At 64.4% G+C, this 22,877-nt stretch overlaps 3 protein-coding genes across 4 annotated transcripts in view; 1 reads left to right on the plus strand and 2 right to left on the minus strand.

The window, feature by feature from the left end:
• Nucleotides 1-22,877, minus strand: part of ABHD16A (abhydrolase domain containing 16A, phospholipase) — a 536,419-nt gene that overhangs the window by 212,266 nt on the left and 301,276 nt on the right. The window lies entirely within an intron of this gene.
• Nucleotides 1,978-11,781, plus strand: FLOT1 (flotillin 1). 2 transcript variants are annotated; one of them, XM_077833630.1, is made up of 13 exons: nucleotides 1,978-2,059; nucleotides 2,906-2,966; nucleotides 4,065-4,140; nucleotides 4,404-4,494; nucleotides 5,030-5,173; nucleotides 5,354-5,473; nucleotides 5,672-5,767; nucleotides 5,989-6,141; nucleotides 7,113-7,294; nucleotides 7,692-7,737; nucleotides 8,571-8,708; nucleotides 9,160-9,324; nucleotides 9,960-11,781. In XM_077833630.1, exons 2-13 carry the CDS (start codon nucleotides 2,924-2,926, stop codon nucleotides 9,978-9,980), a joined length of 1,275 nt encoding a protein of 424 aa, XP_077689756.1. In that variant the 5' UTR covers nucleotides 1,978-2,059; nucleotides 2,906-2,923; the 3' UTR covers nucleotides 9,981-11,781. The 2 variants fall into 2 exon arrangements, with proteins under 2 accessions (XP_077689756.1, XP_077689755.1); XM_077833629.1 differs by having other exon boundaries at nucleotides 10,058-11,781.
• On the minus strand, nucleotides 12,816-22,834 carry TUBB (tubulin beta class I). The gene is made up of 4 exons (XM_077833204.1): nucleotides 22,657-22,834; nucleotides 17,337-17,445; nucleotides 16,720-16,830; nucleotides 12,816-16,102 (listed from the first exon to the last, which is right to left on the minus strand). Exons 1-4 carry the CDS (start codon nucleotides 22,711-22,713, stop codon nucleotides 15,045-15,047), a joined length of 1,335 nt encoding a protein of 444 aa, XP_077689330.1. The 5' UTR covers nucleotides 22,714-22,834; the 3' UTR covers nucleotides 12,816-15,044.

The following is a 22,877-nucleotide window of genomic DNA, read 5'->3' on the forward strand; positions in this document are numbered from 1 at the left end:
GGGTTCTCTCCCCAGCTCTGGGAGGGGAGTGGGGTCTAGTGGTTAGAGCAGGGAGGCTGAGAGCCAGGACTCCTGGGTTGTCTCCCTGGCTCTGGGGAGGGGTGGGGTGGGGTCTAGTGGTTAGACTGAGCAAGGGCAGCTCTGTGTGTGTTTTCATGGTCCAGCCTGGCTGGTGTGTGAGTCTGTGCACACATGCTGGGTCACACACACAACCCTCCGCTCTGCAGCTGAGAAAACACATGACGGAAAGCGCTGCCAGGGGCCCTGGGCTCAGGTTGAGGCCGGGAATTGCCCAAGCTCGTGGCTTCCGGGCTCTGCCTATCTGCACGGCTGCATTTCCTCATACCCCAGAGGTGAGAACCACACGCACACGAAAGGAAGCGGCAGAGCCCACATCCGCCCCCCACCCGGCACAGAGAGCCCAGGGCCTAAATATAAAGAGCCACGGGGGGACAGAGGAGTGGAAATACCAGCACTAGAAATACACAACTCTTCCCCCACCCCTCACACACACACACACCCTGCCCCTAACACACTCACTAGGCCAAGTCTGACTTGGGGACAGGGAATGGAGTACAGGGCCTGTCCTCTCTAGGGGGCAGCAGCTCCCATCCGGCCCCAGGGCGGGGGCTGGCCGGCTCAAGGGGGCAGGGAATGGGGCATGGGGCCTGTCCCCGCTGGGGGGCAGCGGCTCTGATCATTCCAATGAGTCCGGCTCCCTCCCAGCCGAGAACCTCTGTGTGTAACGAGTTTGCTGGCTCTCTGCCCACGTTACCAGTGCCCCCTCCCCTGCCCCCCGCGCCCCCAGGCATTAACTGACCCCTGGCCAGCAGCCCTGGCAGAGTGGGTGGGGGTCGAACATGCCACCAACAGCGAGTGCCCCCTATCTGGCATCGGTGCGGGCATGAGAAGGGCTGGCTCGTGGGGCGGGGGGCGCCTCTCTGCCACTCACGGCATGTTCTGCCCCTATTCTGGGGGGGGACACAGAGGCCTGGGGGGGGTGTTATGGGCTGGGTACCCCCCCCACACACACTGAAAGGAGTCCATTTTCTCCCCCAGGTTCACACGATGCCCCGCCCGCTCCGGCGCTGGACGACTGGCCAGGCGCGCCACCTGGTGGCCACCCGGTGACCTGCCGGCCCTGGGCGCTGCGTGGCAGGGAACAGGGGAGCCAGCCAGGGGCTCCCATGCAGCCACCTCTGGGTGGGGACAGGGCGGCCCGTTCGCAGGTGCCGCGCCCCCGAGTTTGGGACAGGAAGTGAGGCAGACGCCGCCCTGGGTCCTCCTGGAAGGACAGGAGAACGGGATGGGGGCTTCGGCCAACACAGCAGGGTCGACTCACGAAATCCTGGTCCCCCCAAGCCCTGCCGGTGCCCCTCACTCCCGACCCACAGCCCCCTGCCAGCCCGGCTCTGCCCCCCCAGCTCTGCCGGTGCCCCTCACTCCCGACCCACAGCCCCCTGCCAGCCCGGCTCTGCCCCCCCAGCTCTGCCGGTGCCCCTCACTCCCGACCCACAGCCCCCTGCCAGCCCGGCTCTGCCCCCCCAGCTCTGCCGGTGCCCCTCACTCCCGACCCGCAGCCCCCTGCCAGCCCGGCTCTGCCCCCCCCCAGCTCTGCCGGTGCCCCTCACTCCCGACCCGCAGCCCCCTGTCAGCCCGGCTCTGCCCCCCCCCAGCTCTGCCGGTGCCCCTCACTCCCGACCCACAGCCCCCTGCCAGCCCGGCTCTGCCCCCCCCAGCTCTGCCGGTGCCCCTCACTCCCGACCCGCAGCCCCCCGCCAGCCCAGCCCTGGGCCCCCCCAGCTCTGCCGGTGCCCCTCACTCCCGACCCGCAGCCCCCCGCCAGCCCAGCCCTGGCCCCCGCCCCCCCGCGGCCGCATGGATCTGGGGGGCTGGCAGGGGGGTGCCAGGGAAGCTGCTGCCCCGCCCGCGGCCAGCAGGTGGCAGCACCGCCCGGGCGCTGGGGAAACCGCGGGGGCTGACGGGATCGTGGCGGTCCCAGGAGGGTGGGGCGGGTCTGCAGCAGGGCGGACGGGGGGTGGCCGGAGCCAGAGACCCGGTCAGCAAAGGGGGGTCGGGGGGGAGCCCGGGCCGAGAAGGGGTCGGGGGTGGGGGCTGCACGGGCCGAGAAGGGGGTCGGGGGGGAGCCCGGGCGGAGAAGGGGGTGGGGGGGCTGCACGGGCCGAGAAGGGGGACCCTGGGCGGAGAAGGGGGTCGGGGGGGGCTGCACGGGCCGAGAAGGGGGTCGGGGGGGGCTGCACGGGCCGAGAAGGGGGTCGGGGTGGGAGCCGGGCCGAGAAGGGGGTCGGGGGGGGCTGCACGGGCCGAGAAGGGGGTCGGGGGGGGCTGTACGGGCCGAGAGGGGGGTCGGGGGGGGCTGCACGGGCCGAGAAGGGGGTCGGGGGGGCTGCACGGGCCGAGAAGGGGGTGGGGGGGTGCATTGGCTGCAGAGTGTGGACGGGGTTCATGGGTGGTGATGGGGGGTATCTGGGTGGGGCCAGGGGTGCCGGCTGCCAATGCAGGGGCTGTTTGGGGGGCAGGATGAAGTGGGGCTCCTGGCCGGGGATCGGGAAGCCCAAGGGCGGGCTGCAGGGGGCGTATGGGCGGCGGGGAGCACGGGCTGAGGTTGGGGTGCAGGGGCTGCAGCGGTTATGAGTGGGGGCAACCAGCAGCGGCTCTGTGGGGCTCAGGTGGCAGGCGGGTGGGGAGCTCCCTGGGGCTCAGCTGGAGTCTGGCCGGGGCGGGTCTGTAATTATCAGCCATGGCCTGCAGGGAGAGGGGAAAATAGCCAGGACTCCTGGGTTCCCTCCCTGGCTCTGGGAGGGGGGTGGGGTCTAGTGATTAGAGCAAGGGGGCTGGGAGCCAGGACTCCTGGGTTCGATTGAGTTGCTCTCATCTCTTTCAGGATCCCTCCAGCATCAGGATGTTCTTCACTTGCGGCCCCAATGAGGCCATGGTGGTCTCGGGTGAGTGGCTCCCGACCCCCCCGCTGGTCTCATGTGGGCAGAGACGCTCCCAGGGTGGGAGCCTGATGCCGTCCCCTCCCCCTCCAGGGACCCCTAACACCCCAGCCCCACCCCCGCACTGCTGGGGCGGCCCGGTCAGCCCGGCTGAGACCTGGGCCTAATGCCATGATCTCGTTAGGGGCCTGATCCCCAGGAGAAACCCGAACCAGGGACTGGAGTCGGAGCCCCGCACAGTGGGAGAGCTCCCCACACGCAGCCACCCACTGATGGGACTCACCCGCCCCACGGGGAAAGGCCCTGTGCCCCGTCCCCCGCCCCCCTGAGCCAGCCTGAAATACCCAGCAGTGAAGAGATGGGATCTGAGCCAGAGTGACATCACCTGCTCCCAGGGGATGGGGAGCGGGGCTAATCCGATGGTTAACGAATGCATCACTAATGACCACTGGGGAGGAGCAGGGTGGGGGCGGGGGATGAGCAGGGGGCGCTGGGCTGCAGGGAGCAGGGCGGGGGCTCAGCAGGGGGCACTGGGCTATGGGGGGGCTCAGCAGGGGGCACTGGGCTGCAGGGGGCGCAGGGAGCAGGGCGGGGGGCTCAGCAGTGGGCACTGGGGAGCGGGGCAGGGGGCTCAGCAGGGGCCCTGGGGGGCGGGGGTGGGGGGCTCAGCAGGGGGTGCTGGGCTGCGGGGAGCAGGGCGGGGGCTCAGCAGGGGGCGCTGGGGAGTGGGGGGGCGGGGGGCTCAGCAGGGGGCACCATGCTGTGGGAGCAGGGCGGGGGCTTGGCCGGGGCAGCTGTCCTCTGCTACAATTTTACTGGCAAGACTTAAAATCAGTCTGTCGCTCTGAAGTCGTGTGGCGACCCCGGTGTCCCAACTGAGCTCACTTCCTGCCTCCTTAAAATTTCCCCGGTGGTTTCAAATTGTTCAGGATTCACGGCATGTTCCCCAGCCGCCCACCCCAGAGCTGGCTGCATCTCAACAGCGGGCCAGCCTGTCCTGTGCCGCGTGGCTGTTCCACGCAGCAGTTCCCCGGCTGTCCCACCCCAGAGGCGGCTGCATATCTGTGCCCAACAGCGGCTAACGCTCTCCTCCCCTCCCCCTAGGCTTCTGCCGCAGCCCCCCAGTGATGGTGGCGGGGGGCCGGGTCTTCGTCCTCCCCTGCATCCAGCAGATCCAGAGGTGAGTCCCCAAAGCCCCCCCTCCACAGAGAACCCTAGGTCAGGGTGCCCTGGCTCGTCCCTGGGCTCCCCAAGTCTGTAGGGGACCCCCCCGTCACCCCGCTGGGGCAGGGGACAGGGGAGGGGTCAGAGCTGGGGCAGGGGGCAGGAAGGGATCAGTGTGTGGGGGTGGGAATACTGGGCTGGATGGGTCCATGGGTGGGGGGTATCGTCAAAGGGCTTGGGGGGTGTCCCCTCTCCCTGACCCACCTGCTCTCCCCGCAGGATCTCCTTGAACACGCTGACCCTGAATGTGAAGAGCGAGAAGGTTTATACCCGGCACGGGGTCCCCATCTCCGTCACCGGCATCGCCCAGGTAACCGGCGCCCCCTGACTCCGAGGTCGCCGCGGAAACCCCAGGGAGGAGGGAACAGCGTCCGGATCACCTAGGAAACCAGCCAGCTACCCCGGTCTCCCCAGTGGTACCTGCCACTGGCACCACTCACCCCTGTATTTCCCCAGTGGTACCTGCCCAGTCTGGCTCATCCCCCCATTTCTCCCAATGGTACCTGCCCAGTCTGGCTCATCCCCCCATTTCTCCCAATGGTACCTGCCCAGCTTGGCTCCCCCCCCCCCCGGCCCGTGGTACTTGCCCAAGCTGACTTGTTACCCCTCCACCCACCCCCCCCCATTTCCCCATTGGTACCTGCCCAGTGATGCCCTGGGACCACAGGGCCCTTGACCACCATGGATACGGTCTCCGGGCAACGGTTGTCTGGGTGCAAGCAATAGCCTCTTCTCTTAAAGGGGAAGGCGCCCCACCCCCAGAGCATTCCTGGGGTTCGCAGGGAGGGGTGTCGCGGGGGCCGGGGGCTCCATCCCTCCCTCCTCTTGTCCCCTCGCTCCGGCAGGTGAAGATCCAGGGCCAGAACAAGGAGATGCTGGCGGCCGCCTGCCAGATGTTCCTCGGCAAGTCGGAGAGCGAGATCACCCACATCGCGCTGGAGACGCTGGAGGGGCATCAGCGGGCCATCATGGCCCACATGACTGTGGAGGTGAGGGGCCGGCGGCTCGGGGGGTGGGGGCAGCCCCCTGCTGGGGGGTCAGACCTGCTCCCCACCCCTGTGTGTGTCAGCACCCGCTGCTGGGGGTCAGATCTGCCCCTCCACCCCCCATGTGTATGTCCCAGCTCCACCCCCGCCCCAACTCACCCCTTGTCTCCCCGCCCCGGGCAGGAAATCTATAAGGATCGGAAGAAGTTCTCGGAGCAGGTTTTCAAGGTGGCCTCCTCAGACCTGGTCAACATGGGCATCAGCGTGGTGAGCTACACGCTCAAGGACATTCACGACGACCAGGTGAGGGAGAACGGCGCCCCCTCCAGGGGAAAGGCCCCGTTCCCAGCCCGGAGCCAGCCAGCCCCCCGCCCTGCCCCAGGGCGGATGGGAGCCGGCACCCTCTAGAGGGGAATGGCCTCCAGCCAGGCTGCGGGGCAGGACTGAGGTGTCTGTCTCTGCTCCGTTCTCCCCTCTTCCCCGCCCCCGGTGTTGCCCCAGGATTATCTGCACTCGCTGGGGAAAGCCAGGACCGCCCAGGTGCAGAAAGACGCGCGGATGGGGGAAGCCGAGGCCAAGAGAGATGCCGGCATCAAGGTGAGCGCTGGGTGCATGGGTCTGATCCAGGGGTGGGGGATTCCAGGCTGACTGGGTCCGATCTAGGGGTGGGGGGCACGGGCCGGCCAGCCCGCGGCTGCGACCCGGGGGTGGGGGGCATGGGCCAGCCAGCCCTTGGGTCAGACAGGGCAGGGGATACCAGCCGGCCCGCGGCTCTGTTAGGAGGCGGGTTACTATGGGTCTGACCCCCACACCTGCAGGAGGCTGAGGCGAAGCAGGAGAAGCTCTCTGCCCAGTACTTGAGCGAGATCGAGATGGCCAAGGCACAGCGGGACTACGAGCTGAAGAAAGCCACCTACGACATCGAGGTGAACACCCGCAAGGCCGAGTCCGACCTGGCCTATCAGCTGCAGGTGAGACGCCCCTGGGGATGGGGGTAGGGGGATCCGGGACCCCCCCCGATACCAGCCCACGGCCCAGGTGTCTGGGCACCATGGGACACCGTAGCCCGGCAGGGCAAGCACCTTGTTGTGATGGCCAACCCACAGCTGTTGACCTTTAACCCCTGCAACTTGACTCTGGACAGCCTGGTGGGTTGACCCTCTTGGCCTCCTTCCCTGCCCGATGACTCCACCCTCTGCTCTTGGCGTCCCCCCTAGGGGGGGCTGCAGGCCGGGATGGGACCCAGGCGTCCGGGACAGCAGCACGGGGCTCTCACCCCGAGGGGGGGCTGCAGGCCGGGATGGGACCGAGGCATCCAGGCCGGCAGCACGGGGCATCTCTGGCCTCACACGTCTTCGCCACCCAGCGGCGTCAACCACGATCCGTCCAGTGGCACCGGTTCTGGACCTGTGACCCCTTTGTCCAGGCTGACCCCTCCCCCACTTCGCTGACGTCAGCTGTTGACCCTTGGCACCCCCCGCCCCCATGGCCAAGTTGACCCTGTCCCTACCTCTGCGTGGTGTTGACTTTTGATCCGTCGTTGGGGTCAGTTCTTGACTTATCAACCCCCCAGTGTTGACCACAGACTGCCCCCAACATTGACCTTTGACCCGCCTCAGTGGGGTCTGCCCTTGACACCCCACACCCCACGGTGGTATCCCTCGATCCCTCAGTGTTGCCGGGTCTTGACCCTTCACCCCTTGAGTCCTCTCAACGGGGGTCAAACCTTGACCTACGAATGCCAGCGGGGTTGACCCATGACCCCCCTCGACATTGACCTCTGACCTCCCTGGGGGCGTCGGCTTGGCACGCCCCCCGGGTGTCCGAGGTGGCGATGCCCATCAGCGCAGCCGACGGCTGACCCCTCGCGCCGCGGTATCAGCTCCCGCTGACCCCCCCCGCCCGCCCCCCCGGTGGTGACCCCGGACCCCGCCCCGTGCAGGTGGCCAAGACCAAGCAGAAGATCGAGGAGCAGAAGATGCAGGTGTTGGTGGTGGAGCGGACCCAGCAGATCCAGCTGCAGGAGCAGGAAATCGTCCGCAAGGAGCACGAGCTGGAGGCCCTGGTCAAGAAGCCGGCCGAGGCCGAGCGCTACCGGCTGGAGAAGCTGGCAGAGGCCCAGAGGTAGCGGGGCGCCCCCCCCCCAGCTCCCCTCTCCCCACGCCGCCCTCCAGCCACCCCCGAGACGCAGCTGGGCCGGGCGCCTCTGGGCTGGGCACCGCCCCGCGATCCCTTCCCAGCCAGGGCCGCAGCTGCGCCCCGGGGCTCCCTGCCAGCCTCAGCCTGCCTCCCCGCGCACGCTGCCCCGCCTCTAATCCCCCCCCCTCCGCCCCCATCCAGTGCCCCACACAGCAAGCCTCATCCACCCCGAGCGCCCTGCTCACCCCTCGGCACCCTCCTTACCTGCTCCCTGCCCCCAACACCCCTGCTGCAAGCTCCCCACCTCTCCGCCCAGCATTCCCCCCCCCCACCCCGCCGCTCGGGAGTCACTGACGCTCCCCCTCCCTTCTCCCCTCCCCAGGTGCCAGCTCATCATGCAGGCGGAGGCTGAAGCAGAGTCCCTGAGGGTGAGTCTGCCGCTCGCCCCTGCCAGCCTTGCGATGGGGATGGGACCCAGGCGTCCGGGACGGCAGCGCGGGGCTCTTACCCCTAGGGGGGCTGCAGGCCGGGATGGGACCTAGGCGTCCAGGCCAGCAGCGCGGGGCTCTTACCCCTAGGGGGGCTGGAGGGAAGGATGGGACCCAGGCGTCCGGGCCGGCAGCGCGGGGCTCTCACCCCTAGGGGGGTTGCAGGCCGGGATGGGACCCAGGCGTCCGGGACGACAGCGCGGGGCTGTCACCCCTAGGGGGGCTGGAGGAAGGATGGAACCCAGGCGTCCAGGACGGCAGCGTGGGGCTCTCACCCCTAGGGGGGCTGGAGGCCGGGATGGGACCCAGGTGTCCGGGACAGCAGCACGGGGCTCTCACCCCTAGGGGGGCTGGAGGGAAGGATGGGACCCAGGTGTCCAGGACGGCAGCGTGGGGCTCTCACCCCTAGGGGGGGCTGCAGGCCGGGATGGGACCCAGGCGTCCAGGCCGGCAGCGTGGGGCTCTCACCCCTAGGGGGGTTGCAGGCCGGGATGGGACCCAGGCGTCCGGGACGACAGCGCGGGGCTGTCACCCCTAGGGGGGCTGGAGGGAAGGATGGGACCCAGGCGTCCAGGATGGCAGTGTGGGGCTCTCACCCCTAGGGGGGCTGGAGGCCGGGATGGGACTGAGGCGTCCAGGCCGGCAGCGTGGGGCTCTCACCCCTAGGGGGGGCTGGAGGCTGGGATGGGACCCAGGCGTCCGGGCCGACAGTGGTGGGCGGGGGTGCTATCTGCCCCCGGTGCTGACCATGCCCCCCCCCGCCCCTCCTGCAGGTGAAGGGGGAGGCACAGGCCTTCGCCATTGAGGCCAAGGCGCGGGCGGACGCCGAGCAGATGTCCAAGAAGGCGGAGGCGTTCCAGCAGTATCAGGACGCCGCCATGGTCGACATGCTGCTGGAGAAGCTGCCCCAGGTGAGGCCTGGCCGGGGGGAGGGCCGGATCGGCTCCTGGGGAGACCCTACAATAACAAAGCAGCCTGGCGCAAGCCCTCCCGAGAGTCCCTGCCAAAACAACATCCCCACCCCCCAACCCAGCCCTCACGGAAAGCCTTAGCAACGTGGCTCACGGCCAGCCCTTACGGGAGACCCTACGATCGCACGCCCCAGCCCTTACGGGAGACCCTACGATCGCACGCCCCAGCCCTTACGGGAGACCCTACGATCGCAAGCCCCAGCCCTTACGGGAGACCCTACGATCGCACGCCCCAGCCCTTACGGGAGACCCTACGATCGCAAGCCCCAACCCGCTTGGCCCCCAGCTCTACAATAACAAATCAGTGAGCACAGCCCCAGCCCATATGGGGGGCCCTGTGATAACCCCGCTCAGCCCCCAGCACTTAAGGGAGACCCTACAATAACGGCAGGTGGCGGAGGAGATCAGCAAGCCGCTGAGCGCGGTGAAGAAGATCACCATGGTGTCGAGCGGCAGCCAGGGCATGGGCGCTGCCAAGGTGACAGGGGAGGTGCTGGACATCATGAGCAAACTCCCCGAGACCGTGGAGAAACTCACCGGCATCAGCATCTCCCAGGTACCGGTGCCAGGACGCCTGGGTTCTTTCCCAGGGGAGGGGAGTGGGGGCTAGTGGTTAGAGCGGGGTCGAGGCTGGGAGCCAGGACTCCTGTGTTCTCTCCCTGGCTCTGGGAGGGGAGTGGGGTCTGGGGAGGGGCTGGGAGCCAGGACTCCTCGGTTCTCTCCCTGGCTCTGGGAAGGGAGTGGGGTCTGGGGGTTAGAGCAGGGTGGGGCTGGGAGCTAGGACTCCTGGGTTCTCTCCCCGGCTCTGGGAAGGGAGTGGGGTCTGGGGGTTAGAGCAGGGTGGGGCTGGGAGCTAGGACTCCTGGGTTCTCTCCCCGGCTCTGGGAAGGGAGTGGGGTCTGGGGGCTAGAGCAGGGTGGGGCTGGGAGCTAGGACTCCTCGGTTCTCTCCCCGGCTCTGGGAGGGGAGTGGGGTCGGGGGGTTAGAGCGGGGTGGGGCTGGGAGCTAGGACTCCTCGGTTCTCTCCCCGGCTCTGGGAAGGGAGTGGGGTCTGGGGGCTAGAGCAGGGTGGGGCTGGGAGCTAGGACTCCTGGGTTCTATCCCCAGCTCTGGGAGGGGAGTGGGGGCTGGGGAGGGGCTGGGAGCCAGGACTCCTGGGTTCTCTCCCTGACTCCCTTCCCCCATTGCTAGGGGGTCCAGAGGCGTCTGTGACTGTGTTCTGCGATCAGGGTTCCTGGGAGCGACGTGCTGACCCTGCTCCCCCTGTTGGTTTTGCCTCCTGCCCACAGATGAGTCAGAAGAAGCCGGGGCGAATGTCCTAGTTGCTGGAAGTCGGGGGGCTCTACCCTGAGCTGCGCATGTCCCTGAGCCCCCCCCACTTCTCCTTGCTGTGTCTGCATCTCAGGCCCCCCATCACGCTGGCTGCCCCCCTGAGGGGGCTGTGTGCGGGGCGCCAGCCACCAAGCCCCATGGGTCAATGCCATCTCCCGTGTACCCTCGCCAGCCCCCCAACTTCTCCCCCTCCCCAAAGAGCTGGGGGGGGCGTTTGCTCCTCACACCACCCTAACCTCGCCTGGGCCTTGTATTCCTGGGGGATCAGCCCCCCCAGCCGTCTTCTCTTCACATCCAAGATCATCCCGAGGGAGAAGCTCCGTCCCCTCCAGCTCTGGAATGGCGGGCGCCGTGGCTTTATTGTCATTCGGGGGGTGCCACTTTCCAGTCTGATTTCTCAAGCACCACAGAGTGAGAAACAACCCCTTTACACTACAGGAAAGCTCGGGATTTCTTCTTTTCAATGCCACCAACCTCTTATTTCTACTCCTAATGCGGCCTGAGATATCTCACCTTAAAGCCCCATCGTTTTCAGAAGCCTCTGGCTTCCTTTTCCCTTGCACCAGCCCGGATTTAACGGCTCATCTCTCTCGAGTGGCCAAAACCCCAAGTAAAAGGCCGATGCCGGCCGAAAGCCAACAGCCCCAGCTTCGGAACGACGCCCGCCACACGGGTCTGCCTGCTGAAGCCGGGTGGGAGAAGCGAGGCAAGAAGGTAATCGGACTGATGTCAAAGGGCGGAGCGTTCGTTTGGCACCGGGCTGGAGCTGTGGGGTTTGGTATTTCACGGCCACCCGGGGCTGTAAACGCGCGAGATGCTCTTCCGTAGCACCAGTCCCGGCCGTGGGTCAGGAAGACATGGGAGCCAACCCCTTTTTGGGGCGGGGATGGGGCAGAGCACCCAGGATCCAGTCGTCCCAGCGCCTCTGGATGTGGGGTGCGGGTGGGGGATCTCATCGCCACTACGGGGTGCAGGATGGAATGGGGCGGTTCTTGCCCCGGGGATGGGGGGGATTTCCCCCTTTTGCCTCTCCAACTGCCCCCTTTCGCCTCTCCAACTGGTTTTTCACTCACTCTGTGTGGCCAAAGTAAACTCTTCTGCACCCCCCCCCAACCCGAGGGGAAAGGTCCCGTGCCCCATTCCCCATCCCCTTGAGCCAGCCGGCAACCTGTAGTGGGGAAGGGCCCTGTGTCCTTTTCATTGACCCCGTCAGTCCCCTGCCCTGGGGCTGGTGCCCCCTCGAGGGGAAAAGCCCCATATCTGTACACAGCCCCCAGCTGCTATACCCCCCCTTCACCACTAGGGGTTCCCCCTCCCTCATGTTTCCCCCTCCTGCAATGTGCCCCCCCACACCCCCCAGATGTTCCCAGGGTTCAGGGCCGAAGGGGGCCTAATCCCTCCTTGCCCTGCCCTGGGGCTGGTGCCCCCTCGAGGGGAAAAGCCCCCCGTCTGTACACAGCCCCCACCCATCCCTCCTTGCCCTGCCCTGGGGCTGTGCCAGGGTGGGGGTCCCAGAATCTGGGCCAAGGCCCGTGCTCCCCCCTCCGACCCTCTGTGTGTGCTGGTGCCCCGAATGTGTGGGGCACATGAAGGTGCCTTCTCTGCCCCCCTGTGTAAGTGAGCCTGTGTATATGTCGCTGATACCTGTCCCCCCAGCCCATTAAACGCCCTGGCGTGTGAACGGCCCCGTCTCCTGGCGCCTCATTCTCTTGGGGTGGGGGGGTCCGGGGTGGGGACAGCTGGAGCATCAATGGGGCAAGGGAGCTGGGGCAAAGCACAGCACCCCCCGCCAAGCCCCAGACTGCTGGGGGGAGCGCCCCCCCAGCGCTGCACTGGGGCATTAGGGCCAGCACTGACGGGGGGGGCCTTCCTGAGCCCCTTTCCCCTGCCCCAACTCCACGAGCAGTCACTGGTGCCTGGGTGAAACCCGGTTGTGGGTTATCCAGATCAACACCCCTGCCTGCCCCCCCCGCAACTCGGGGGGGGGGGGGCAGTGTGGTCTGCCAGGAGGGGGCACAATCCAGCTGCTGTTTAAGCTCAAAGAAACCCGGCTGAATTAATTGGGGGGGGGGGTGGCGACAGGGAATGTCCACCCCAGCCTCCACCCCCAACCCGCAGCCCCCTTGCGTTTAATGTGGGGGGGCAGCGTGGTGGAGGAAGCGCAGGGAAAGGAAACGGGGGGGGGCCAGTGTATTTCCCCTTCCGTGCCACGTGGCACAGCTGACATCACCCCCCCCAGGCAATGAGCTCATCCCCTGGCCACGTCCCCTCCAGCACTTCCCTGCCCCACAGCCTGCGGCAGAGCTGGGGGGGAAAGGAGAGCTCAGGGCCGGGCTAGCGGGGGGGGGGGGGGGCTGCACGGAGGGAGCGAGGGGTACTGGCAGGGCTGCGGGGGGGGAGAGCTCAGGGCTGGGCTAGTGGGGGGCTCAGGTCATGAGTGAGGGGCACCGGCAGAGCTGGGGGTGGGGTGGGGTGGGGAGGAGAGCTCAGGGCTGGGCTAGTGGGGGGCACCGGCAGACCTCAGGCATTGGGGGGGTACCCCAGGGGAGCTGGGGTTGGTGGGATCAGGACTCGAGCAGGGGCTGCGCTTTGGGGAAGTTTTCCTGACAGCCGAAGCCACCCTGCTGGGGGGGGGGCGGGCAGGGGAGGGGCTACTCAGACTGCTGTCGTGTCCCCCCCCCACAGACACACACACAGAGCCAGGAGACAGGCAGGAAATTTTAAAAAAAAATTGGTTTATTCTTTCGCAGAACGTCGTCTTTTCAATATGAAAAAAGCAGTTTAAAAAAAAAAACGAGAGAAAGATGGAGCGAGCGAGAGGGCAAAAAAAGAAAAGAGACTGAGCTGATGAGACAGAACCAGACAGGCCAGCGCGAGCCCGAGTGGAGGGGGCCCCACCGGGTGGGACCTCCAGCTGCATTGTCACCTCCCAGCTGGAGCCCACAGCAGTGGGGGGGGCCCCCCTCCCCAACTCTCTTCCCCTTTAATTCCTCCAGGGCTGAGTTGTCTCTAAGGAGCTGCGGGCTGATCCCTGGCGGCAGGACCTTGGGGGCCAACTGAGCCCCACAGAACATGGGGACAATCTACGTTTACAGCCCCCCCCCCCCAACTTTGCCTCCAGCAGGACCATCCCCCAACCTGGAGAAGAAATGAGAGCCCCGTGGGTGGAGATTTTCCTTTCTGCTGGGAGAAACTACCCTGGGGGGGAAGAAACACCCTGGCTGTGGCCTGCCCTGACCCTTTTCCCAAAGGCTGCTGAGATGGCAGAGACCAGCTCCATGACCCATGCGGCTTGTGCCCTTTCATCCCTGGAGAGCCTGGCTCAGTTGACTTATCTAGGGCACCGGGGAGGTAGAGGGTATGGGGGGAGCGGGTGTCCACTGATCTGGAGCCAAATTGATACAAGGAAGAGAACTACCTCCCCAAAAAAATCTGTGGGTCAAATCCTCAGCATAGGGGCAGGAACAGAAATGAAAAGGGGAGGGAGGCCCCTGCCTGGAAAAGCAGGGGGCTGATCCCCCAACAGAAAGCATATTGACTAGGGGAAGCCAGGGATGCACCCTTTGAGGGTGTGGGCGGGCCAGGCTGCTCCAGAACTTAGATCCATGCAGCTGGTGGATGGGACCTTCACAGAAACGTGGGGACACGTTGAGCGGGGTGGTACAGAGACAGGTTTTTGTTTTTGTTTTTTTTTGGGGGGGGGGGGTGTTTGTGCCAGGGCTCCAGCATCTCCTACAGCTTTGCAAACATGCTCATGTCCAGCCAGGAGGGAGAAGGAGGAGTTCCTTGATCAAGCAGCTCTCACCACAGTAGCAGACCCATAAATCTAACCCAGGGGTCCTGGAGTCCTCCTCCCACAGCAGGAGGGCAGGACTCCTGGGTTCTATCCCTTCTCCCCTCCAGTAGACTCTCCTCCCCCAAGTCCCACTGCATTCAGCCACGAGCTCATTGTCCCCGAGGAGGAAGGTGCAGCAGGGAAACTTCCTAACGGCAAAAGCAAACTGAATCTCCTTCCCCGAAGTAGGGCCAGATGTTTCTGCTAAGCCTGCTTCTGGTATTATTTAGTTGCCTGCAAGGTCTAACCAGTTCAGGGCCACCTCTTCCTACCTTCTGCTTAGTCTAACATGCAACTAGACTTCCTTGGGTCCAGACCAGCCTCACATCCCCCACCTTCTCCAGTGGTGGGCTCCCACAAACCGATCCATCTTGTTCCTGCTAATCAACTTCACAGCTCCCACCTCTACTGGTTTTGCTAGAAGAGTTTGGCACCTGCCTGACACTACCTACAGGATGGCAGCTACACGCGAGAAGCTCCTTCAATAAAGACCAGAGCAGGAAGAAGTCAGCAAAGAGGTCTCTCTCACGACCTGGCTCCAGGTTGCTAGGCCACTGGGCCAAAGAAGGGACAATCTATCAACCCTGCTTTGGGACCTTTAATTTTGCACATCCCTTGGGTTACATTTCAGGTCTTAAGACAACCCAACCAAGCCCTCCGTTATCCCCATGCTCCATCTTCTCCCATCCCTGAAGAACCCCTCAGTGAGACGATCAGTGAGACGTGCATGGGCTGAGAAGAATCACCAAAATTTAAACTCCCTCTTTGAGAGAGCAGAGGGGAGATGCCATTGGATGTAGACAGTTACAGAGAAAGGGGATCTGACTTTTATTGGAGACAGAACCTCACAATAAATCAGTGCTGGGGAAGAAGAGAAGACAGCTGAGGGGTGGAGAGTGACAGCAGAAGTGGCATCTCTCGCTCCGATGCCCAAGGTGATGTTTACATGGGAGATCAGGGAACCAGAGTAAGCTCAGCCCTGGAGGAACCTGGATGGAGAAGACAGTTGAGAAGAGAGAGAGAAAGAAAACTGGAACATGATGCGATGTGGGGTTTTGTTTTAAAAAGAATTAATTTGTGCGGGCGCGATCACGGTGGCGGGTGAAGCTTCAAGCTTCTTCTTCAGCCTCTTCCCCGAAGTCCTCTTCCTCCTCGGCCGTGGCATCCTGGTACTGCTGGTACTCGGACACCAAGTCGTTCATGTTGCTCTCCGCCTCGGTGAACTCCATCTCGTCCATGCCCTCGCCCGTGTACCAGTGGAGGAAAGCCTTGCGGCGGAACATGGCGGTGAACTGCTCCGAGATGCGCTTGAAGAGCTCCTGGATGGCCGTGCTGTTGCCGATGAAAGTGACGGCCATCTTGAGCCCGCGGGGCGGGATGTCGCACACGGCCGTCTTGACGTTGTTGGGGATCCACTCCACGAAGTAGCTGCTGTTCTTGTTCTGCACGTTCAGCATCTGCTCGTCCACCTCCTTCATGGACATGCGGCCGCGGAAGACGGCCGCCACCGTCAGGTAGCGCCCGTGGCGGGGGTCACAGGCCGCCATCATGTTCTTAGCGTCGAAGACCTGCTGGGTCAGCTCCGGCACGGTCAAGGCCCGGTACTGCTGGCTGCCGCGGCTGGTCAAGGGGGCAAAGCCGGGCATGAAGAAGTGGAGGCGAGGGAAGGGCACCATGTTGACGGCCAGTTTGCGGAGGTCGGCGTTGAGCTGCCCGGGGAAACGGAGGCAGGTGGTGACGCCGCTCATGGTGGCCGAGACCAGGTGGTTGAGGTCGCCGTAGGTGGGGGTGGTGAGCTTGAGGGTGCGGAAGCAGATGTCGTACAGGGCCTCGTTGTCGATGCAGTAGGTCTCGTCCGTGTTCTCCACCAGCTGGTGGACGGACAGGGTGGCGTTGTAGGGCTCCACCACCGTGTCCGAGACCTTGGGTGACGGCACCACGCTGAAGGTGTTCATGATGCGGTCGGGGTACTCCTCCCGGATCTTGCTGATCAGCAGCGTGCCCATGCCCGAGCCCGTGCCGCCGCCCAGCGAGTGGGTCAGCTGGAAGCCCTGCAGGCAGTCGCAGCTCTCCGCCTCCTTCCTCACCACGTCCAGCACCGAGTCCACCAGCTCGGCCCCCTCCGTGTAGTGCCCCTTGGCCCAGTTGTTACCAGCTCCGCTCTGGCCTGTAGGGGTGGGGTGGAGGGGAAGAAGCCACAAGCATTGGGCAAAGGCACTGGGGAACCAGCCGCTCCTTGACCAGTCATGCCCCCGAATTACCTCCAATGGAGTCCCCTGGGGGACATGTGCCAATTCCCCCAGTGGTCTAAGAGAAGCATCAGGTCCTCAGTTGGGTTAGGCTCACAGATGGGGGAAGATGCCCGGTTACCATGGCATCTAAGTGGCCTCCAGTTGTTAGACCAGGGGAACCTAATGCAAGCCACCGCTCTGGGAACGTGGCCATGGCTGAGGGACGCACCCCTAGCTCCAAACAGTGAACTGAAGTCAGCTGGGTCCCCCCCATATTCCCACCAGATCAGACAAGGCCCATCTCAAAGCCGTAACACATTGTTGACTCCAAAATTTAGGGGGACTGTCTGCAGGCTGCTACTAGGCCCAATCTGGACTCAGTTGAGAAGACGAAGCCTAGAAACTTGAGTTTGAACCAGAGAAGTGACCCCACCCTTGTTGCTACATGAGGGCCAAGATCAGGGGGGTCAACCACTGGGTAATTCTCAGTCACCCACAGCCAACCCCAGGGCCCCAGCAGAGACACCGCATGGAGGGACGATGGGAATCTTACCGAAGACGAAGTTGTCTGGTCGGAAGATCTGGCCGAAGGGACCGGAGCGGACGGAGTCCATGGTGCCCGGTTCCAAATCGACCAAGATGGCGCGAGGGACATATTTACCACCTAGAGGGGGAGCGAGAAGAGTCTCAGCAGGGATGGGTCAACCAAACCAAGAGGCAGCAGGATGGTCTTAGGGGGGTCTGGGTTACCCAGGAAGAGGAATTTGGGGTTGATTGAAACCCATGGGTGCAGAGGGATCCCCGCAGCCATGAGACACTAATGCACTGAAAGGGTTTGGTCCCAGCCATGTGGGAAGAAAGGGGGAGCCTAGCCTTTGGGGCATGTGGAACGGGGGTGCCCAGGATCAGACCAACCCACACATGGCATGGGGAGTGGAACAGACTGGACCAGGACCAAGCCAGGAGTATTTATGGGGAAGGATCCCTGGACCCTCCCATTCCCTGCCTATAGGCAGGGAGACTGGCTCAAACCATGGGAACATGTGGGGGGGACCAGGCCAAACCATGTATGTGTGTGTATATATGGGGGGAACAATCTCAGACCACCCCAATCTCCACATACCAAACCATGGGTGTTTGTGGAGGGGAATCCCACCCCCCCAGCAGTACCTGTGGCCTCGTTGTAATAGACGCTGATGCGGTCGAGCTGCAGGTCGCTGTCGCCGTGGTAGGTGCCGGTGGGGTCGATGCCGTGCTCGTCACTGATCACCTCCCAGAACTAGGGGTGACAGCAGGGAGGGGGGGTCATTGGGACAGCTGCCTCCCCCCCTATCTCTGTACCAGCCACCCCTCCCGCGAGGGGACACGGCTCTTCTCTGGGGGGGGGAAATCTCAGCTAGTCCTGCAGCTGCCAGCCCAAGGGGGCTCACCCCACATCTGAGCCCCCCCCCCCCCAGCATGTCCCCATTAGCTCTCCCCCTCCCCCGGCATACAAAGGGCACATGATGGTGCCACGCCCACCATGCGCAGCCAGCCAGAGCCAGCAGTGCCCCCAACAGGTGATCACAGCCTGGTCCAGAAAGAGGGGCTTCCCCTAGGTCTGCACATCGCCCCCCCCCCCCACCCCCTGCTGGCTGTGTGGGGGCAGCAACACACCACACCGGCAAGGCTGCCCCCTAGTGGCAGAGGGACCCCATGGAAGTTTGAGGTGCTGCTCGGACCCCCGGCGGGGGTGTTATGAGGTCCCCTCCCCCCTCCATGCCCATCCCTAGGTTGGGGTGAGAAGTGACGGTCGAGCATGGGAGCGGGGACCAGGGTAAGTCCCCCCCCCCGCAAAGCTAATCCTGCCCCAGCCAGATCTCTGGGGCTCCGACGTCCCCAGCGCTGGGGAGGCTGGGACACGGGGGGCGGGGGGAGAGAGAGGAGGCCCCTCTGGCATCACATCTCCAGCCCACTGGAGTGCATCACCCCCCCACCCCCACCACAGAGCCCTCTCGCCCCACTCCCACCGGGGCATCCCTGTCCCTCCCCACACTTGGCTGTGGTCTTGGCTCCCGCGGGGCTCTGCTCTGCCTTGCCCGGGAGGGTGGGCCGGGCACTCACCCCCTCAGTCCCAGCTCCAGGGACGTGACGCCTGAGCCAACGTGCCGCCCCCCCCCCCCCCCCGAGCCCTGGGCTAAGCACCGGCGGCCACAGCCCTGCCCCGCCGGGATGCGATGGCCAAAGCCAGCCCGGCAGGGAACCATTGCTGCTGTTTCAGATTCCCTCTGCCGCCCGAAGCGCTCCCTGGCCGTGGGCCTGCCCCGGAGCCCTGCGGCAGTCAGCCAGGGCAGGGATGGCAGAGCGCTGGTGGGAGGGCTGGGATTGGTGGTGCCCCCCCTCCCCCGACCGAGCTGTGCCCCATTGCACGCCCCTCCCCCAGCCCTGATGCAAATCCAGCTTCCCGCTTCTGAGCCGAGCAAAGAGCAGATGGCGCCCGGCTGAGCCTACGAGCCGATTCCCCGCCCCCGCTTGCTGCGGGCTGGCGGCTTCAGAGCTGTTCAGCCACTTCTCAGCCGCCGCAGGTGTCAGCCCTCCTGGGGCTCTGAGCCTGGGCTCGGGGAGCGGGGCTAGCCGGTTACAGCAGGGGGGCTGGGAGCCAGGACTCCTGGGTTCTCTCCCCGGCTCTGGGAGGGGAGTGGGGGCTAGCCGGTTACAGCAGGGGGGGCTGAGAGCCAGGACGCCTGGGTTCTCTCCCCGGCTCTGGGAGGGGAGTGGGGGCTAGCCGGTTACAGCAGGGGGGCTGGGAGCCAGGACTCCTGGGTTCTCTCCCCGGCTCTGGGAGGGGAGTGGGGGCTAGCCGGTTACAGCAGGGGGGCTGGGAGCCAGGACTCTTGGGTTCTCTCCCCGGCTCTGGGAGGGGAGTGGGGGCTAGCAGGTTAGAGCAGGGGGGGCTGAGAGCCAGGACGCCGCCTGGGTTCTATCCCCGGCTCTGACAGGGGAGCGGGGGCTAGCCGGTTACAGCAGGGGGGCTGGGAGCCAGGACTCTTGGGTTCTCTCCCCGGCTCTGGGAGGGGAATGGGGGCTAGTAGGTTAGAGCGACGGGGGCTGGGAGCCAGGACTCCTGGGTTCTCTCCCCGGCTCTGGGACGGGAGTGGGGGCTAGTGGGTTGGGGGGGGGGGGGGGGCGCTGGGAGCCAGGCCGGCTGGTCAGTTAAGTCACCTCTTAGCCGGCTGCTTTGAAAGGAGCCTTTGGACATTGCAAACCAGGGTGTGGGGCCTGGCTGGCCATTAACAGATCATCCCAGCCGTGTTCAGCCCCAGCAGGGTGCGGGCCGACCCAGCCCCCTGGGCTCAAGGACAGGGACTGTTTGAACAGGCTACCAGTGAAATCAATCCACTGGGGGGGGGGGGGGGTGTCACTGTCTGCTGTCCCCAGTCAAGCCTGCTCCCACCTCCAAGCCTGCCTGGGACAAAGCAGTGTCAGGGCATCTGTCACGGAGAACACATCTCTGGTTTCCACCCCAGCCCCCACCGCCAGGACCCCACCCCACCCACAACACAAGGGCAGCCCAGCCGACCCCTTCAACATCCCTGGCATTTCTGGCAGCACGGGTCACTGCACCAGGAAATCCACCCCCAGCCCCAGCCCGGATCAGTGAGGAAGGTGGCAGCCAATTGCACTGATCGCAGCAACTCTGGTGTCAATCTGGAGTGGATCTGGATTTACACCAGGGTCACTGAGGTTGCGTCTACACTGCATTGTAAACCCGGGGCTGTGGGACCCCAGGTTTGTGGACTCGGTTGTGCTTCAGCAACCTCACTGCATGGGAAACCTGGGCTTTCCATGGCTGGGGGCTCATAGGCGTGCTAACGCGTCCACACTGCACAAACCTGACCCGGGGTTGTGGCTTGGACTGCGTCCACACAGCAAAAAGACATGACCTGGACCAGAGCCACAGCAGGACGGGGGCTCTGAGCTGCCCCCAGCAGGGTCCTAGGACCCAGGCTGTGAGCGCTTGCTGAGGCGGGTCAGGCTGATTTGCATGTGGACAGCAGGGGGGCTTGGGCCCTGCGTCAGAGGCCAGCTTTAATGAGCAGCGTAGCCAGACCCTGAGTCAGCGGATTCAGGGCTGGATTCTGATTTCAGGGACCCTGGTGCAAATGCAGAGTGATTCCAGATGGATAAACTGAACGGCTCTAACAGGAGCCAGGAAGGCTCTTTGGGGGGGAGGGGGGGGGCAGAAAAACCTGCTTTAGATTTCCCCCAAACATTCCTGGCCCGGCAGGGCCTCCACAGATATTTTTTTGGGGAGGTCATGATCTTCTGACAGAGCAGCCATTTGCAGCCAGGTCTGGGTCTCGCTACAAGAATTTGCTGGGCTGGGCCTTTCTTATTAGAGCCGCACCCACCCTGGCCTGGCAGAGAGGCCAGTTTTAAAGCATGCGTGAGAGGGGGGAGCGGACTGGATCTCCGTTATGGGGATCTAGGCAGAGGGGGATCGATCAGCAGCCCTCCCACAGCGCACCCGTGCGATATCGCCTGGTATCGCCTGGCTGTGGGGTCAGCACCCCTCATTTGCCAGCCACGCCTAGCGCAGAATTAAGCCCGCCTGGCAAACCCGGTCAGGCAGAGGTGAGGCTGGGTGGGGCGGGGGATGAGGTGCGTGATGCAGGAGGGTTAACATCCCCGCCGTAAAAATAAAAACTCAGGGCCTGGTGGGTCCATTGAGCAGGGATGCTCCTGGCTCTGCACTGGCTCAAAGAAAGTCTCTTTGTCCACCCCACCAGGTGGAGAAACCCAGGGCCAGAGCCAGCCAACTGCTGGGGGGGGGGGGGGGGGGATTTTGCAGCCATCCAACTGCAAACAGGCCCTTCTTTAGGCACAGAAAGTCCCTCAGTGTCTAGCAGCCGCCTGGAAACCGCCCCCCCCCCCCCGCCTTCCCTCCCCCCAGCTGTGCAAGGGCGGCCATTACGGGCACAAAGGATGTGGCGTGTCTCTCAGCTTAAACTGGAGATCCCACTGGCCTCCGGGGGGGCGGGGGGCCGGGGGACCGACGGGAAGGGATCAGGCACCCCTGGGCAGGGACAGCTCTAGTCCAGGAGGTGGGGGGATCAAGCCAGCCTTGCAGCCAGCCATGTGGGGCCGGCAGACAAAGAGGTGGGGAAGATGGTGGGTGGGGAGGGGAAAGGAGGAGGGGGGGGAGGGGCGGTTTGGCGCCAGAAGTAACATTCTTTATTGGCAACTGAAACAAGATTTCCCCCCCCACACGCACACACATTGCAACATTTTAAGGTAACTCCCCCCCCTCAACTGCAACACTGTAACGGAAGGTTTCCAAGGGGGTCCAGGAGAGGAAAGTGGCCTCACTCCGGATCTAGCAAGCAGGGGGGCAAGGGCGGGGGGGTTATTACACACTGGGCAGGGTAGGGTGACCCCAGAGAGCAAGTGAGAAGAATTGGGGGGGGGGGGGGAGAGAGATATTGCCTATATAAGGCAACGCCCCTAATACCGGAGAACAATACTCCCTTCCACTGATTAACGGAAGAGAAATGGGGGGGGGTGATTTTGCCGTTATCTATCTCAAGATCTGGAGGGGGCGTTCATATTCCCCCCCCCCCCAACATAGCAGTTGGGGTGAGAGGGGCCATTTCCCTCCCTATCTCTCGCCCCTGGCGGCAGACAATGGAGATCAAAGGGCGGGGTTGAAACTAACCAGCAGAGAAAGAGGACGTGAAATTAACCAGCAGCAGACAGGCGGGCGGGGGGAGAGACACTAGATTAATCCGCAGCCAGACCCGGGGGGGGGGGGGGCTCTGCCAGGGGAATCCGGCCCCGCTCCCGAGCGAGACCAAAGCCAAATCCTTGCAGCGCCGGACACGCCCCCCCCCCCAGCAGCAGGCGGGTTGGGTTTGGCGCTAAAACCGCTGGAAAGCGCGTAGCGGGCGGGGGAAGTTTCCTGCCTGCCCCCCCATCCCCCTCTGCAACCCCCCCCCCCCCAAGCTCCCCTGGGTCTGAGTCATCTGCTGCGCCGGCTAATCCCGTTAACTGCAAATCCCCTTTCTAATGCCGGGACTGGCTGGAATCCGGAGTCTAAAATCCCGGGTTTAAAAAAAAATATAAAAATCGGAGGGGAGGGGTGAATTCAAAACGGCGCAACGGTTTTAAATCCGGATTAAAAAAAAATCGGATGGAAAAAAATCGAGACCGGTTTATAAACGACTCCGATCCTCTCCCCCCCCCGAAAATGCTCACACCACCCCGCCTCGATTTCAATTGCCAAAATCGAGCCGCCTCCCCCAAACTCGCCCTGCAAGAGCAATAGCTGCTGCCCCTCCCACCGCCACCCCAAAAAATCCGGGGCGGAGGCACTGTTTCCTCCTTCAGGAGATCCAGGATTTTAAACCTTTTTCCTCCTTAACACCCCCCCCCAATATGCTGGGATCGTCCCGTCCCCCCCTTTGCTCATGACGCTCCATTCGTTTGGAAGCACACGAGGCTCCTCACTCACCTTGGCACCGATCTGGTTGCCGCACTGGCCAGCCTGGATGTGGACGATTTCCCTCATCTTGCCTCCCTTTGGTCTAGCCTGATCCGGCGCCCTTGGAAGAATAGAACGCTGGGGAGCTCAAGGTTCTCTCCGCCGAACGCGCCGGGAGCGAACGTTCCAAGCGGCCGAAAAAGCGAGAGTGAGAGGGGCTGGGGCTGATATAGACAAAGCTTTTATAAGCT

This window comes from Eretmochelys imbricata, chromosome 14 (assembly GCF_965152235.1).
Source record: "Eretmochelys imbricata isolate rEreImb1 chromosome 14, rEreImb1.hap1, whole genome shotgun sequence".
Lineage (NCBI taxonomy): Eukaryota > Metazoa > Chordata > Testudines > Cheloniidae > Eretmochelys > Eretmochelys imbricata.

Coding starts and splice junctions, on each gene's coding strand:
- FLOT1 (XM_077833629.1), top strand. CDS start 2,924: ATGTTCTTCACTTGCGGCCCCAATGAGGCCATGGTGGTCTCGG. Junction 5,174..5,353: donor TGGCCCACATGACTGTGGAG/GTGAGGGGCCGG, acceptor CGCCCCGGGCAG/GAAATCTATAAGGATCGGAA. Junction 5,768..5,988: donor AGAGAGATGCCGGCATCAAG/GTGAGCGCTGGG, acceptor CCACACCTGCAG/GAGGCTGAGGCGAAGCAGGA.
- TUBB (XM_077833204.1), bottom strand. CDS start 22,713: ATGAGGGAAATCGTCCACATCCAGGCTGGCCAGTGCGGCAACCAGATC. Junction 17,446..22,656: donor GCAACCAGATCGGTGCCAAG/GTGAGTGAGGAG, acceptor TGTCACCCCTAG/TTCTGGGAGGTGATCAGTGA. Junction 16,831..17,336: donor CTATTACAACGAGGCCACAG/GTACTGCTGGGG, acceptor CTCCCCCTCTAG/GTGGTAAATATGTCCCTCGC.